The sequence below is a fragment of the Camelus ferus genome, chromosome 19, assembly GCF_009834535.1.
Source record: "Camelus ferus isolate YT-003-E chromosome 19, BCGSAC_Cfer_1.0, whole genome shotgun sequence".
In the NCBI taxonomy this organism is placed as follows: Eukaryota; Metazoa; Chordata; class Mammalia; order Artiodactyla; family Camelidae; genus Camelus; species Camelus ferus.
In genome coordinates this window covers 20,398,227-20,416,250 of record NC_045714.1, presented here as the reverse complement: position 1 = coordinate 20,416,250, position 18,024 = coordinate 20,398,227, and the positions used below count along the sequence as shown (strand labels likewise).

Below are 18,024 nucleotides of genomic sequence, written 5' to 3'. Positions count from 1 at the left end.
CCCCTGACACTTCACTTCATCTCTGTGGGCACCGCCCTGCACACCAAAGGCCTCCCGTGGTCTGGTGGGCAGGGCAGGCCAGATGGATCGGAAAGTCAGTGCCCCTGGGAGCAGCCACAGGCTCTGAAAGAGGGAGAGTGGGTACATACATACCCCAGCTCCCTCACCCTCAGCTGGGACAACGGAGGTGTGTTCTCCACACCACAAATGGGCGCCACTGGCCACGATGGTAGCTTGCTGAATGATGCACACAGTGTCGGCTCCTTCCCTTCCTGCATCACTTCCTTGCTCCCTGACTGGTGCTCCCTGAGGCCACCTCCCAAAGAAGCTTGGCTTCGAGGGACTCCTGACTAAGGCAGGGGTGGAGTCAGGACTCAGACATGAGTCTGACAACAAAACTGCATCCTGACAGCCACATCACACTGCCTGGGTAGAGCAGGGACACCTCCCAAATTTAGACATACACAAGATTGCACAGGGAACTATATTCAATATCTTATAATAACCTATAAAGGAAGAGAATCTGAAAAAGAATATATGCATATACATGTAAAACTGGATCACTGTGCTGAACACTGGAAACATTGTAAATCAACTATACTTCATTTAAAAAAATTAAAGTGGGGGAAGGTATAGCACACATGGTAGAGCATGTGCTTAGCATGCACAAGGTCCTGGGCTCAATCCCTAGTACGTCCTCTAAAAATAAATAAATAAGTAAACAAACAAACAAACAAACCTAATTACCTCCTCCTCTCCCCCAAAAAACTCAAAATAAATAAATAATAAAAATTAAAATAACATTTTAAAAACATACACAAGATTAATGAAGATACTGGGAGCAGGAGTGTTTTTTTTCCTCCTAGTCAGCTTCTTCCCTAGATTTCTAAAAAATGATCCAGATCAAGGAAGAAGAGAGACCCCGGGAATCATTTGGTCAGAATGAGTTTTCCCCCTAGAGGGGATTTTACCCCCTGAAGAAAGAGAGAAGGCCCTTCTCAAATGACACCCCCCCCCACCTCATTCCCTGTAAGCCGCCCCCAATATCCTTTCTAACCTTCTTCCAGGAGTTAGAGCCCTTCACTCTTGGCTGCCGCAGGGCTGCCTGAAAGAGAGAACTACATTTCCCAGCCTTCCTTGCAGCTCAGTGTGGCCATGTGACCAAGTGCTGACCAATGGGATATAAGCATAAGTCTGTGGCCACTTCCAGGTATCTTATTAAGAGATGGTGTAGGTATGTCTTTCTGCATCCCTTTGTCCATCCTGCACCTGCATGGATGCCACCTTCTTGAAGGCCACACAAGGGGTGCCATACTGACCTGTCAGCCCAGCCCTTACACAAGAAAAGAAACAAATGTCCATTTTGGATAAGCCAATGTCACTTGGAGTTTATTGGTGGTTGAAACTAGTCCTGATTAGCGCTCAGCCCAACCCACAAAGCATTGCTTTCTGTGCTCCTGCACACCCAGGCCATGGGTCCATGTCAAGGACTTTACACTATGAGAGGTGCTGTAAAACCATGCCTCAGAATTAAAGCCCTGACCTCAGGGTAAGTGTTTCCACCTCTAGAGCAATCTACGAAGCTCAGCTAGTAACCAGTAAGCAGAACACGTTTGCACAAGTTTTACGTTTCACACCAGGATGTCACATTTAGCAATTTCTTTTGTGTGGCTCTAATGGAGCCAGAAATAATTTTTTAATAGTTAATTAGCTTTAAGAATAAAACTGTTAACAAAATCTAATTTTCTCATTACTTTTTCCTGCTAGAAATATCCAAGAATTTCTGTAGTTCAAAAACATTGGATAAACAACATGTTAATGTGATTTTCGTACTGTAGACAAGCCTAGATATTATATTAAAGACAAGTGATTTCATTATAAAGAATTCACGATAAGAATTCATAATATATTCATATAAGTGAATTGATAACATGACAAAAACACTTTGGCTTCAATCTGATTGTTTTATAGAATTATTTGGCTTTCAGCAATTTGGATAATTGACTATATTCATCATTGTATTTTGGTAGTTTAATTTATTTTTATTTTTATTTAGCTTTTATTTTCTTTCGTCTTTGTTTGATGTGCTGAAGACCTGATTTTGAAATTATTCAACTATCCAGGTAAAGAACATGCCAAGCAAAACTGCATGTACCTTCCCATTTCTGCATTATTTTCACCTGGTTCTGGCTAGTCATTGCCTCACCTCTGGAATAAAACCAAACTCACTATGTTTCTCCATGCATGTAGACAGGTAGGATTTTTATAATGATTTCATATCCCAAAACTCCAGTCAAAATATCAAAACTTCTCCAAGGCAGCAATGGGAGGGAATAAATTAATGAAAATTATTAAATAAATCACACAGCCTGAAGGGATGGCCCCATGATGGACGTACAACTCAAAAACCAAGTGAAATCAGGAAAACTCAACATGGCCACTCCTTCAATGAGGGCTCATGGCAGTCATGCTTGCCCAACCAAATCACCACATACTGTGGCCTAAGGACCAAGTAAGGGCCATGTGGGGATCTGGGGTGCCCTGATGACCCATGGAGCTGCCCTGGGTGTCAACCAGCATCCACTTCCCTTTGCCTTAGAGAACATGAGCTTTGCATTAATGAAGTCCTATCTCTGGGCCTCACTCCAAGGAGTCCAAAGAATGGCTTCTCTCCAAGACATCGTGTTCCGGAAAGAGTATGGGCGTAAGGCGAAAAACCTAAGTTCAAGTCCTGCCACCTCAGGCCCTCACCAAACTTCAGTTTTCTCCGGAAGGGCTGTAGGAATTTTCAGATGCCTTCTTCGAGCTCCCAACCTACTTCTATGGATCAAAACTAAAAACAGAAGTAGTAATGGAAATGGAATTGATGGTTATGATCTGATAAATACACTCAGTACACAGTGATGAATAACCTGTCCACAACTGGGATTGAGAACGTGGAACTCAAACATAGAGCACCTTTGGAAAAAATCCTCTGGCTACCCTAGACCAGAGGTTCCCAAAACCATTTGTTCACTGGAATTGCCAGTAGAACTCACTAAACATGAAAAACCTGGGCCCTACTTGAGGTCCAAGATGGGGCCTGTGCATCTGTATTTTTAAAATTAACTCATATAATTTTTATACGGATAAATCTTTTACATGATTAGAGAATTTTTTTAATGACATGAAAAGATGTTAGGTTAAAAGTCTCCCTCTCACCTCTGTTCCTACTCCCTTATCCCTATAGGTAACCAGTGTCATTATATGTTTGTGTCTGTGACCTCTTTTTCCTTATGCCAGCAAAAAATCTCTATTCTTTCCCCTGTCTTTTTAAAATGAATCATAATAACACACTGTTTTTTCACAATTTCATAGTATTCCACTGCGTGAAGCACAGTTTTATAACCTGATTCCTGTTAGTTGCATTTAGGTTGGTCCCAGATTTTCACTACTGCAGATCACGCTGCAGTGAATATCCTTGTGGACATGCCTTTTGACACCTGCTAGGGGATCAGAGAGTAAATTCCCTGAAGCACAAGCTGAGTCAAAGCGCACATCCATTCAGTATAACCTGGAAAGAGGCTGACAAATTCCTGAGCATCTTTTTTCTTTGAATAGCTCTTCAGGTGATTTTAAAACATGATTCAGGCTGTCAAAACGGAGGACCATGCCCAGGATCAGAGTCTCAACTTCAATGTTTAACTTCTTAAACTACGAATCACCTGGGTGCCTTGTTAAAATGCAGAGTCTGACACGGGAGCTTGGGGGGTGGGCCCAAGAGTCGCCATTTCTAACAAGCTCCTAGGTGATGGCATTGCTGTTGGTCCATGGATCGCACTGTGCCTGGCAAGACCCTAGTGGACACATGTTGAAACACGGTCCAGGTGTGGCTGTGATGTGGCGAAGACTATTCGACATGCTCCAGACTTGAATCCCAGTCTCAAGGGCAGAAGGGAACTTTCTGGGGACAGAATAAATATCTTGTTTTAGTAGTTACCTGGGTGTCTACATTTGCCAAAACTCACTGAACTAGGCACTTAAAAATCTGCATTTTATTGCACGTCAATTATATCTGGATTGGAAAATATATTAAAAGTAAATCAGGCCATTTCATGTAAACTGTGAAGTCCCATCAAAACCGAAGCTATCCTATCTTAGAGAACTGCACCACGTGCGTGCCCTCTGCGGGCATGAAGTCCTCGGTCGCCCCGGGACCAGAGATGGCCCTCCCACCCCGGTGGCAGCGCGCCCCCGGACCCGCGCGGCCTGCGTCGCCCCCCGCGGCGGGCGCTTACTTGCTGCGGAACTCGTCGAGCGCGCGCTGCGCCTCTGCGCCCTGGCGCTCCAGCCGGCTGCGCTCGGCCGCCAGGTCCCGGGCGCGCTGGCGGTTGCCCTCGACGTGGCGGGCGAGGGCGTCCTCGGGGCCGGCCAGATCGTCCAGGCGCTGGAAGGCGTCCAGCTGCCGCCGGAGGACGGCGTGGCGCTGCTCGAGCGCCCGGGCCCGCTGGACGTGGGCGGCCACGCGCTCGCCGAGCCCCTGCAGCGCCGCCAGGCTGGGCGCGGCGGCCCGGCCCTCGGCCAGGCTGTCCGGCTCGGCGGAGCGCTGCGCCTCCTCGGCGCGCTCATACTGCTCCTTGCGGGTCTGGAAGACGTAGCTGCGCCGGTACATGGCTCCTGTGCGGGCGAGCGCGCGCAGCCGGCTCCCGGGGGCCCCTCGCCGAGCCAGCAGCCCGCTAAATAAACATCGGAGGCCCGCGGCACGCCGCTGGGACGTTCCAGAGCTGGTCAGCTGTTGCTCCCGCCTCGGGAGGAATAAAAGAGCGGCAGGCCGGCTTTTGTGCGCTGGATTAGCGGCCTATACAGCTCTGGGGGTTGGAACGTTAAACTGGGCCATGAGGTTTTTGTCCCGTGATTGTTCAAGCCTGTGGCTTTACGATTCAGTGGAGGGGCAGGAGGACGGGAGGGGCGTGCCTTTCTTTTGACAGTTTCCACTGGGAATTGTGAAGGAAGCCCAAGGGAGCTTGTTAAACGTGGACTAGCTCGAGAGCCCAAGGACCCGTCTCTTCATCTCTTCTCTCTCAGTCAAGCTCCCAATCCTAGAACTTTTTAACATCATTTTTTTTCTGATTGCTTAAGCAGTTCTTTTTCATAATTACATGACATTCAGGACCCCTCCTTACATGAGGGGTTCTTAACCATGGATGCAAAATCACGTGGCACCTCTCGATAAACTGTGAGGTGGTAGCAAGTAAGCTCTTACTAATAGTTGTGCATGTTTGTGACGAATCTCTTTTTTGTACAATAGCTCAGAAAACAGTTGCATGGTCGTCGTCATTATAAAGTTCCCCTGCCTCTCATGAATTCTGACATCCTTTCTAGAGTAGGAATTACAAGGAGAGCTCTGTCAGGACATTGACATAATAGAATCTTTGGACTCAGGAAAAAAAATCCTTACAGCCTAAAGATTTAATAAGTTGGCCAACTCTCAATTAGAGAACACAAAGGAAATGTTTTGCCACTATGTTTTATTTTAATTTGTATTATGTAAATAACAGAACTAGGCTTTGACCAGTTTAAAAGTAAATTGTGGCTCTTGAAAGAAATTAATAGCATTTGATGAGAATGTTCCTAAATACATTTTTTCTATCTCCAGTTTTAAAAATCTTTATCCAAAGGCTGTTTTTTAAAAATAAGAATTAGCAATACCATATAATTAACAATGCTAGGGATAGCACATAATATACTACAAATCAAAGGCATAGTTATTAAAGATCAAGAAAATTACAAGGATCTTTGTTGGGCTTATTAAGGTTTATTATTTCTCAAAAAAGACTGTAAGATAATGGATTCGGTCTGGAAAGCATCTGTATAAGGTCCAAAGTTGTGCTGATGGTGTGGTTATCATTCTATTTTCTTTTCTTAAGCCATTTAAAAATAGTTTTTATGATCAAATCAAGGAGCACTGCATGAGTAGTTTCTATGATATGACGCACAAGTACCATGCTGATGGCATGGTGCATTGGTTTCAGGCTTCCTGGAGAGCAAAACCAATGTAGACCAAGAGTTATAAAGTCATTCATTCCCTTTGACATCATGTATCTGTCAGATATTGCTGCAGAACAAACTGACCCCCAAACTAAGTGGCATAAAGAATTATTTATCACTCCACTCCCAGGGCTGCAGTTTGGCTGGATAGCTCTCCTGCGAGTTGCAGTTCTCCCAATCAGCTGGGACAGCTCTGCTCCAGATGTCTCCCATCCTCCTTAAACTAGCAGTGACAGAGGGCGAGAGGGAGCCCAGCCACACAAGCTGGTCCCAGGCCTTTTTTCACATTGTGTACACTAACATCCCCTTGGTCAAAGCAAATCACACAGCCACAGCCACAGTCAAGAGTCAGCGAAGAGGCACGGCCCACCCAAGGCCATAGCAAGGGTGTGAGTGTAACTCTATAATCATCCTGGAGTGAAGCACTGGGACCAGCAACACAGTCTAGCACATATAGAAATACAATTTGAGAAAAAACATCAAATCCCAGACACCTAACAAAGGAAAAATTATTATTTCAGTTTAATCCAGTGGAACACACACTTAGAAAATATCTACTCACAAAAGTTCTCGAGGAGTTAACTACTGAACAAGGTCAAGTCCCTACTATTAAGAGGCAGGTACTACTCAACTAATTAAGACACAATGAAATCTTGGGTAAGTTCTAAAACGGAGATCTTAACAAAATGCTGTGGTTGCATCAAAGAAGTGGCAATGGGCAGTGCGTAGGTAGGTAGAAGAGTTAGAATTCCAGACAGAACAGCATAAAGGAGGTATAAGCGCGGCACAGGGGGCTGTGTGCTCCCTGACATGGTGGGGTTAAGCCCAGGCGGGGTGGCTAGAAAGGTCTGGAAAGGAAAGTTCGAAGGCTTCCCATCAGTTGTAGTGGACTGAACCCAGGCATTATCTCTACTCCTCCCCACAAGCCCCACCAAAAATGGCAGCAGAGATTTTTTTTTTTTTTAAGATTAAAACTCCACAAACGTAGGAGAGAAAAGATTACAGTGGACATAGTATGTCAACAAATTTTGGGGAGGCTGACCAGGGAGAGATGAGTGGCGACTGACTTAGCACAGTGGAGAAAGCAGGCAGCTAAGTGCCTCAGAGGGGAATGGGAGAGGAAACAGCTGGTTTGTGCGAGGCAATCTCAGGAAAGCTTAGGAACCTGATGTACCAGACATGGCAGAAGGTGGGGGTGAAGAGTAGTGTTACTCAGTCCGAACTCATACTGTTCACTGCGCAAGAGGCCATAAAAATCTAGAGATGAGATGCTGGGGCAAAGAATATTGACTTTATTTGGAAAGCCAGCAGACCAGGAAGATGGTGGATCATCTTACTCGAGTTAGAATTCAGGCTTCTTTTATACTAAAAAGGGGAGGGAGTGTGGCTGGTTGTTGCAAACTTCTTGGTGCTGGAATCCCTCCTTCTTGCAGCTGTCCGGGTAGGGCCTGGTCACAATGTTCCTATAAACCTCCAACAGGACAAATCTTGTTCCCTGTTCTGCAACTTTTTATCTCTATATGAATGGAAAAGTGTTATACCTTTAAACATCAGAGCTTTGAGAATGAGCTGTCCTGTATTTTTCAAGCTATCGGCAACATTCCTTTACAAAAGATGCAGAGCCAGTATGACTCAGCACAGGCAACAGGGCACAAAGGTTAGAGCTAAAGGAACAGATCCAGTATGGAGTCAGGTTTGTTCTTCTCTGTTGCAGTAGAGCTGAAACACTTGAGGGTTGCCTGACAGTCTTCATAAGAGCAGTTAGAATTTCAGATTTCCTATCCCATCCTACACAGCCAGGCGACTGCCCAACAGGAGACATGGAAATTATTCTCTGGTGAAATTGAACGAGAGGTCTTGAGTTCAAGGTTATCAGGCATGACCAAGGGTAGGATGAGGCTGGACTGAAACAGGGGGTTAAGGAGCAGATGTACAGCAAAAGTGGAGCTGTGCCCTCCCCAACTCCCATTTACCACTTCATTCCCAGGATGCTGGTCATTTGGCAGCCATGTCCCCAGGCAGGAGATTTGAGATTCTTCTCTAGAGCAACTGAATGACTTTAAAGAAAAGAAGATCTCCAGATACTGAATTTGGAATGTTGACTGATTGGTTTGGCGTTCGAACATGTGTTGCAGCAAAGTGTTATAGCTCAGTGTTATAGCTCAGTTGTGACAGCAACCTGGATCCTGGTGAGAGGCCAAGCAGCACTTGGAGGGTTAGAGAACTCAGGTTTATTACACCTGGGGGCCCAGAAGAGTTAATACTCCAAGCTCTGAACCCCATCTGTAGGTTTACACAGGCTTTTATAGGCTGCGAGTCTAGACTTCGCAACATCATATGCAAATAAGGTGTAACAAAGTGGACCAATCAGGAATGAGCTTTTTAGAAATGGACAGTCAGGAGTGGTAGAAATGGACCAATCAGGAGTGGGCGTTATGCAAATGAGGTGTTACAAATGGACCAATCAGGAGTGAGCTCAGGGAACCAATAGAATCTTAGGGGTAAGTTTCGCTTTCTTAGAAGGAAGCTGTTTTACAGAAGCACAAATGTGAGATAGTGCTGCTGGGCCAGGGAACCAGATGGCGTTGGCAGAAAAGTAGTGGCCCTGCCTATGGGTCCTGCTGGTCTTTTCATGAAGCTTCCCACCTCACATGGAAGATGGTTGTGTGGTCCAAGGTAATTCAAACCCAAGCTGTTGATCAAAGTTTTATTTGTTACAGTACATAGTTTTTAAACTTTTTCACTTAGCTTTTTGTTTTTGAAACTTAATGTTTTTCCCTAAAAGTATAGATTCTTTAAGATTTGTATAACTTACACTGTCCTGTAGCAGGACTGTGGTACTATTATGATACCCTGCCTTCACCAGATGACATTATTAAAAGTGTAAATGTAAGAATTTTACTACAGTTTTCTATAAAGATTTTAGTTTCCTATAAATCTAATATCCTATAAGAATTCTTATAGATTCTTATAAGAATCTAAATATAAGAATTTTACTATAGGGGGTGTCATCTCCTATGAGAAGAGAGACTAAGGTGGTGTAGTTAACCCTTCTCTGCAGGACATTTGGCTGGTTTGTGACTTTGGAATCTGCTCCTTAATTCTATTTTTTAATGGCTATAAAATATGACAGCTAGTTCTAATCCACAGCTGGGTTTCCCTTCTTCTTGGTTAACTTAGTTCGGGTTCCCCCAAAGCAGACCCTGAAACAAGAGCTAAAGTGCAAGTCGTTTATTTGGAAGATGATCCCAGGAAGCACCTGCAGGGAATGCAAAGCAGGGTTTGTGATGACAGCAAGTCCGCAAGGTGGGGAAGTGCAGTTTAATCCTGCTGGAGACTCTGGGAGACAGACAGCTTAGCGCAGACATCTCGCAGCCTCCCGACCCACAGGTGAGGGAGCCGGACACTCACTGACCCCTCCCAAGGGCTGTTGAGGACTGATCGCAGGTGAACTTCTGGCCTGCCCCAGGCATCCGAATAGACTCTGCATGGACTAGGATGGCCAGACAAAGCTCTGCAGGAAAGAGAGGCAGCTGTGGGCAGTGGGAAACGGGCCAGCAAGCCCATCACTTTGGTAAGTGACTTAACCAGTCTGGTCCCAGAATAGGCACTGGTAAAATGGGAATAATCACTTACAGAACAAGGGTCACCACACATCCCAGTTTACCTGGGACAATCCACATTCACACCCTTGGTCTCAGTGTAAGAATAGGGTTCTTTCTCAAGAGTATCGTGGTTTGTCTGAGAACACAGCGTCTCCTCCTGGCCCGTGTGAATGCATGGCCTGAATCTAATCATAAGGAAAAGCCAGGCAAACTCAAAATAAGGAACATTCTATTCATAAAAATAGAAGAGGACGATATTCTTTTAAAATGTTAGTATCATAAAAGGCCAAGAAATGTAGAAAAGTTCCAGATTAAAGGAGACATGACATCCAAAGGCAATACTAATCGTAGACTAGAGGAGAAAAGATGCTCTAAGGTCATCACAAGAGCCATGGGCAAAATTGGAAGATGAACGATAGACTAGAATTGTATCAATGTTAAATTTACTGACTAATGACTGTGACACAGTTAAGTAAAATAATACCTTTCTTTATTAGTAGAAAATTTCCTCTGAAATACTTAGGGGTAAAATGCATGATGTATGCACCTGATTCTCAAATGATTTAGAAAAAAATTACACATATAAATATATTCATAAACATACACATTAAAATACATGGAGAGAGGAAGAGAAAAGAAATGGGGCAAAACAGTAACAATAGGTGAGTCTGGGTAAAAGGTATATGTGTGTTGCTTGTACTGTTTTGCAATTTTTTTTAGAGAGTTTGAGATGAGTTTCAAAAACATTTGTTAAAAATGTGATCACATTACACATTAAGCACTTTGTAGTGCAGGCGTCTAAAAAACATGATTTGCTTTTCTTTACAGCCGTGTATCTGTGTAATAATAGCAAAGAGAGGGTGAGGGACGGAGGGGAAATGGTTGAGCTGAAACTGTGCAGAAACAATAGGAGAAAGTGGTCTATAACCATTGACCAATTGTAATCATGTGGAATATGTGATGACATGAGTGAAAATGTTTGTAACAAACATGAAAGGGAGCAGGAAAAAAAAACTACCAGATGCATCGTGATTACAGTCATATGAAAACATATATATAATTAAAAATTAGTGTCATATACCAGGTTTTATGTTCATCACATCTTTTTATTTCTATTTAAAGTTTAAACATAAGACACTTTTAAAAATTTTAATTAACATTTGCATCCACTGAACACATGAAAAATAGGCCTAGATGGTTTGCCTTTTAGTCAAGTTCATATTCTAGACTTTGAGGTCTTCCCTGAGATATGTTCTGAGTTTGCTTTGGGCTTTTTACAGGCATAAAAGGTAGACGAGAGAGGAGGGGTCTCTGCTGACTACTAGTGTGTGACCTTGGAACAATTCAGTGGACCCATTTTCTAAACTGATGGATTTGAGCTAAAGACTCTCTAAGATCTTCTTGTTTCTTATAGGCTGAACTGTGTTCTCTAAAATCCCTCTGTTGAAACCCTCGCCCTGCCCCCCAATACCTTAGAATGTGACTGTTGTTTGGAAATGAGGCCTTTAAGGAAGTAACTAAAGTAAAATGAGGTCATATGGGTGAGTCCTAATGAGCTATGACTGGTGTCCTTAGAAGAGGAGGTGGGACTCAGGGAGGTGCAGAGAGAAGGCACAGGCAGAAGACACAGGCAGAAGACAACCACCCACACGCCAAGGAGAGAGACCGCAGAAGAAGCCAGCCTGCCGACTCCTCCATCTCAGACTTCTCGCTTCCAGGATTATAAGAAAGTTAATTTCTGTCGTTTAAGCCCCCCCCCCAGTCGGCGGTACTTTGTTACGGCACCCTAGCGATCTGATAGATGGCTCTCGCATGCTGAACCTGCACCTTCTCCTTTTATGGCCCAATCCTTTTCCCAGGACAAACAAATGTCTGCCACAAGAGGGCCACGCTGCCCTAAGAGTGAACACCCTGCCTCCTGGCCCCCAGGGCGATGGCGGATGGGGCAGATGGGTGCAGAGATGTGCAACTTGAAGTCTTTCCACCAAACTGGATCAACTCGAAAGGCAAGTCATCCTGGAAAGGCTTGTATTGAGTAAGGTGGCCAGGAACCCCAGAGGGAAAGGGCAAGACCCTGACCTTCCAACCCCTGCTGCCTTAGACTGGCCTCTCCATCAGCTGTAAAGCAGGCTCTGTAAGTCAGCGTGACGGGTGACAATGGAGGGAGAAACACACTTGAACACAAAGCTCTGTCTCCAGCTGCACACACATTGTTGATTTTGAAAGCTTTCTGGAAAGTGAAGCCATAGATTCAAACACAATCAAAGGTAGGAGGGCATGAAACATCCAACCTGCTTTTCTCAGAGTCTAACACAGAAACCAAAGCGAATGTCAACAAACCCAAATTTGTTTGATGACAGATGTATTCCTTGCGGTTTTTGACTGATGGGCACCAACAAAAGTCATGACACCTAAATGCAAAGCACGATCTTTTTCTTTTTTTAATTGAAGTATGGTCAGTTTACAATGTTGTGTCAATTTCTGGTGCACAGCACAATGCTTCAGTCATACATGAACATATGTATATTCGTTTTTCATATTCTTTTTCACCATAAGCTACTATAAGATATCGAATATAGTTCCCTGTGCTATACAGTATAAACTTGTTTATCTGTTTTATATATACCAGTTAGTATCTGCAAATCTCAAACTCCCAATTTATCCCTTCCCACTCCCTTCCCGCTCCCTTGCCACCTGGTAACCAGAAGTTTGTTTTCTATGTCTGTGAGTCTGTCTCTATGTTATAAATAAGTTCTTTTTTTTTTTTTTTTTTAGATTCCACATATGAGTGATATCATGTGGTATTTTTCTTTCTCTTTCTGGCTTACTTCACTTAGGATGACATTCTCCAGGGGCATCCATGTTGCTGCAAATGGCATTAATTTATTTTTTTATGGCAAAGCATGATGTTGAATAGGATTCTAGACCAGAAAACCAATAACCAAAAAAAGTTATCAAGGAACATAATTGTGATGATTGATGAAATTTGAATATGGAAAATGGGTTAGATAGTAATATTGTAAGTGTTAAAATGCCTGATTTTGATCATTGTGCCATGGCATATGAGCAAATGACCTTGTTCTCAGGAAATACATGCTGGTTTAAGGAATAATTAATTACGCACAATATCCAACTTACTTGCAATGGTTCAGAAAATAAATAATATATATGCATATATAATGTACACATATATAAATACCTAGAATAATAAAGCAAATGGAGAAACATGTAATAATTGGTGGATTTAGGTAAAGGAAATATGGGAGTACCCCGTACTAATCCTGTAACTTTTCTTTAAGTCTGAAATTATAACAAAAGAAAAAGCTACCCTCCAAAATCCCAAACACCTCTGGAAAAATTGTGCTGAGAATAGATGCTTCTTAATGACAACAAAAAAATGCAAAAGTGCTCCTGATTCACCAGATGGTATTGCGGTGTCAGCAACCAGGGTTTCGTGGATGACTAGGGTAGGAGTTTAATACACTAAGATGAAGGGATTTTGAGATGTATCTGGACTCGCCTTCCCTGAGCACCGGACAATGGGGTACAGCCTTGGAATGCTGTCGAGACACTGTCACACCTACTCACTCATCACCACTCTGGTTATGCTTGAAAAGTGGCCATACGCATGCCCATGACCTCAGGGGTGCAGAAGTGAGTCATTGTCCCAGCAGGCGCCATCCACAGGAGCACATTTGGAGAAGTCTCTTTCACAGTTATAATTTCTTGTGGATTTCAGTCTAGCCATGTGATTCATATTTCTGCTCTGTACTTCTCTTTAGGATGCCATTAAACAGACCCACCACTGCACCCAAGTCGGGTCAACCTACATCTGAACCACAACCCCTTTTCCTCTGGGAATAGATTATCAAGTGGTCTGATGTATCATCGAGCCATAGTTGGCCAACTGGCATACTCGTTTTGCCCTAAAAGAAAGATGTTCCAGACGCCAATTTGTACCACTTAGGAAGTAGACCCCAAGAAATCAGGCACAAGCATCCATGAAGGCATTTCTAATAGAAATAGACAAGTACAGATTTAATCATGCATCTGGTATACCCATGGTTTTTGTAGGTCCATATCTACTTTCTTATTGATATCAAGAGGACCTGGCTGAACTACTTCATAAGGCTGAACTTACCTTCCAAAGTTTACCAACTTCTCAGCTTTGATCCGAAATTGGGAGAGATGATATCCAAGCTATTTTATCAACTGTTTTCAGATTCTGCACAGAGGGATAGTAAGACTGTACATTTTAAGCCCAGACTTTCAACTCTCAGGCCTAAATTCCATATGAAGTTTTCTAATGACAGTTCTAATGATAGCCAAGTTGCAGAAGATTGCCACTGTTTGGCAGGCACGTAGTGTTACCGAATCCAAGCTCATACTGCTCGCTACATGACAGGCCAATAAACTGAGGGACAAGTGGTTGGGGCAAGGAATAGCAACTTCATTTGGAAACCCAGCAGACTGAGAGAATGGTGGACTAGCATCCCAAAGAACTGTCTTACCCAAGTTAGAATTCGGCTTCTTTTATACTAAAAGGGGAGTGGGTGTGGCTGGTTGTTGCAAACTTCTTGGTGCTGGAATCCTTCCTTCTTGCAGTTGACCCCTTAGGTCTGGTCACAATGTTCTATAAATCTCCAGCAAGGCAAATGTGATTCCCTGTTCTGCAACTTTTTATCTCTATGTGAATGGAAAAGTATTACACCTTTAAATGTCAGAGCCCTGAGAATTTCAGGCTGCAGGTAACATTCTTTTACAAACAGTGCAGAGCTGGCATGACTCAGCACAGGCAACAGAGCACAAAGGTTAGAGCTAAAGGAACAGATCCAACATGGAGTCAGGTTTGTTCTTCTCTGTTACAATAGGTCTGGCCAAAATTCAAAGAACTACCTATTCCAACCATCTGACTTGTCAGTTCTTTTGGAAAAGGGCACTCAGTGATGTGGATATCATCACCCTGATGTTCCACTGTCTACTATCTGCTCATGGTTGATGTCCACTGACTCTCACCCCTTCATTTATTTAAAATTTTTGTCATCTGGCTTTTATTCTCACCCAGCAGATACCACCCTTTACTTCATCTGCCTGTGTCCCTGGGTTTTGAAACCAATATTTTCCTTAATCCTTTGTACCTCCTACACATCAGCTCATGCATATTCATTTATGAAAATGGATGCCACGAGAGGTCTTCAGTTCCACACACCCACGCCCTCCATAGGCTGAGCCAAGACACCTTTCTGGCTAAGCCTCCACCTCTCCACTTTCCTGGCAGAACTGCCCATATGATTATTCCCACTAGACTGCAGCTTTTTGAGTACAGGGCCAATATCAATGCTGTTCATTCCCCAATGGCCATCCTCCACTAGAGGATCCCCCCAGAGATCCATCCTTCCCCAGGCTGCTCAAAACCCTAAAAGGCTGGCCCTCAGATGGCATCACCTACCTTCCGTGTCCCTTGGCTTCCAGTAGGGTTTGGCAAATGAGAGTCACTGGCCAGAGGTCAGAGAGATTCCCATCCCACACCCTCACCCTCTAGGCATAATCACTTCTGCTGCTGCTGGTTTCTGGACCCTTCACTGTGCTTTGTGGATTCCCCTAATTCTGCTCACGAGTCTAGAGATTGTCCCTTCACTAAATTCTCTTTAGACTGTTTATTCCCTTTATTTTCTGCTAGAAACAGAAGAACCCTGACAGATACAATACCTCATTCATCAAGTAGGGAAGCTTCCGACACAAAGTAGCCTGATAAAATGAATTCAAGAGTGGAAGAATCTTAGAAACTTGAAAGACAAAGTTTTTGAATGTTGGGAGGCTCATCTTGAAAGTTTTGAATGGGGCAGCTGGGTACCAGTTGGTCAGAGATGCAGCATGAAGCTCTTATCAACAGCTGTACCAGTGGCCTGGTCCTCGCACCCCACATTCCCTGACTGAGCTGCTTCACAGGCCAAGGGCAAGGTCAGTAGCAGCCCTACACTGAGATTTGCTTTGCTTTCCCCCGTGATGGCTCTGTTCCTGTCAACTTTCATCGTTAGAGGAAATATATAAGGACACAAAAGCATACATTTGTTAAGAAAGAAAACTGCGCTCCAGTCAGCAGAATGACTGTAGCTACAAGACACACTAAAAGGAAAAGTTAATTCCTTAGAACAGAGCTTCTATTTTAAGAAGATGGGAAGAAAGAAGAGATGTCCTCAAGTGATGGATAATGAAGACACTTCCCAGACATCCTCAAAGGCTGCGGTTTTCAGACATAAAACCTAAAACAAAATGCACGACAAAGTAGGGTACCCAAGTCAGATTCTGCCTGCTTATTTTGTTCTGTGGTCAGCCTCTGCTGAACATAGCAGTTTAAACTCAAGCCACAGAGCGTGAGTGGTCCCTGTCTCTAACATGCCTTTGGACTGTCCTCAATGACCCTAACTTGTGGTCAGTTCTCTAAAGGCACATTGCTTTTTCAAGACAACCTGAGTTTTCGGGTAATACACACACTGGATTTGAAAATGCCACTTTGCCAGGATTTGTGACGTGATGTCCTCGTGACCTCTAAGACCAATTCCAGGGCAGCGCAGAGCCAACAAGCCAGTGTTCCCAAGCCTGCACTTGGGTCCTGAATTTGGCTGAGTTCCTGCAGTACTCTTCTGGAGCTGCCTCTTAGGAGCTCATAAGACCCAATTGTTAAGTATTCAGGAATTTGGGGAGCTGGTTGATACCTCGTTGGAGCTTGAAATCAACCATGTGGGAATATTTACACCATAGGAATTGACAAACACCATAAGGAGACTTCTGGACGTCCTCCCCCTGAAAGTTGTTCAACATTTACTGGCATCACATTACCTGTGAAATAATTTAGATCCATCTCTCCAGTGTGTGGCAGAAATCGATAGGGAGAAATTTCTGATGTCCTTTCTTCAGGCTCTGCCAGCTCAAAAGAAAATCAGGCTTTATGTTATGTAAAATGGGACCCTAAATTTAAATGCTCAGTTAAACAAAATTAGACTAGAATTAGCATATACAGCCTGATAAAATGGCTTGTTTTGATTTCAAGTTGGCTCAAGAAGTTTCTGAAAATTAACTTATGATAAATTGCCTTATAAAGTTAAAATGCCTTCCAAAACTTTATGGGGCCATTTCAAAAACTGGGGAAGTCAGCCAGTAAATTAAAGTGCATCTCTATACAGAAAGAAAGAGATTTATCTCAAAAACAAGTTTAGGCCCAGCTGGGAGAATTGGTCTCTATTTCAGTGCAAAAGGAGATCGTAATCCCTAGTGAATCTCAAGATTTCTTTTTTTTTTCCCCATGAAATAATGGCTGACCATTGGCTCTATTGTTTTTGGCCAAGTTTTCTACCAAAACAAGAATTTTGCAACTGCAATGACCTAACTTGGGAAACAATTTGATAACATTTGTAGGAAGCACAAAACATTTGTTCTACTCTATCTGAAGACCAGCCATGGGACTAGGAGGAGAGCATAATATTTTGCCTCGAAACAAAGAAAAAAATTAATAAGGTCAGTGGCTGGAAGACTATTTCAGTTCAAATGAAGGTCATCCAGAGCCTGTGAAATGTTGTCTTTCAAACCGGTAATGAACACGCCTCACACAACATCACGACCAGCTAAAATCTTGGACCCATTCAGCTGGTTATTAGGGCATAAATGGAGAGCTTTATTATACAATAAATTGTAAAGTGGGCAGCTAGCTTGGACCAAAAAAACAGCAAGAACAGTGGTTAGCTGCAAAAATGGAGTTACATGTTTGAAGAACCAGGAGGAAGTTTCTTGATGTGGTCGGGGGTAAAAATGAAAGCTTCTTGTGATAACTCAGAGTTCAGTTGGATGAGGGCAGACAATACAAGTTAGGCAACATTGTTATTGCTGATTGATTTTTTAAAAAAAATCAATCAATTCAACTGTCAGCAAAAGCCTATTAAATATGACCAGTGAAGTTATTTGAAGTAATGTGATATACTGTGTCATAGGACATATGGGTTAAAACCATGATGCCTGAGTTAAATAGCCCACCTTTGAAGCCTTCATGACCCATTAGCTATGTGATCTCAGAACAGAGACTTAATCTCTCTCAGCCGCACATGCCTCATCTGTAAGCTGGAGGTGACAGTAGTTCCCAAAAGATGCTGTGAGGGTTAGATGATGTGCTTACAATGGTGTGTGGCACATAGTAAGTGCTTGATAAATATTAGCCACTATTTTTGGCAAGTAGCCTGACTTGCTTCAAGCATTCATCTTGGCTTGGAATCCCCCAGAAGTGGGCTCTGAGGCAAGGATTCAAGTACTAGCACAGTTGACGCTCTGCATCCGTGGGCTCCAATCAACCGCAGATGAAAAATATTTGGGAAAAAAAAAGTTCCAGAAAGTTCCAAAAAGC

The 18,024-nt window shown here is 43.4% G+C and overlaps 1 protein-coding gene across 5 annotated transcripts in view; it reads right to left on the bottom strand.

The window, feature by feature from the left end:
* Positions 1-18,024, bottom strand: part of BFSP1 (beaded filament structural protein 1) — a 52,564-nt gene that overhangs the window by 23,097 nt on the left and 11,443 nt on the right. Inside the window, exon 2 of one of the 5 annotated variants that reach the window (XM_032461786.1) lies at positions 16,473-16,560. The exons of 3 other annotated variants lie outside the window; for them this stretch is intronic. Coding sequence is in view for 1 of the 2 variants with exons in the window: in XM_006194897.3 (XP_006194959.2) it covers positions 4,278-4,651 (374 nt within the window). In the remaining variant the exon portion in view is untranslated. Of the gene's footprint in view, positions 1-4,277; positions 4,963-16,472; positions 16,561-18,024 lie in introns of those variants that run through there. One more of the 5 variants, XM_006194897.3, reaches the window with a different exon arrangement.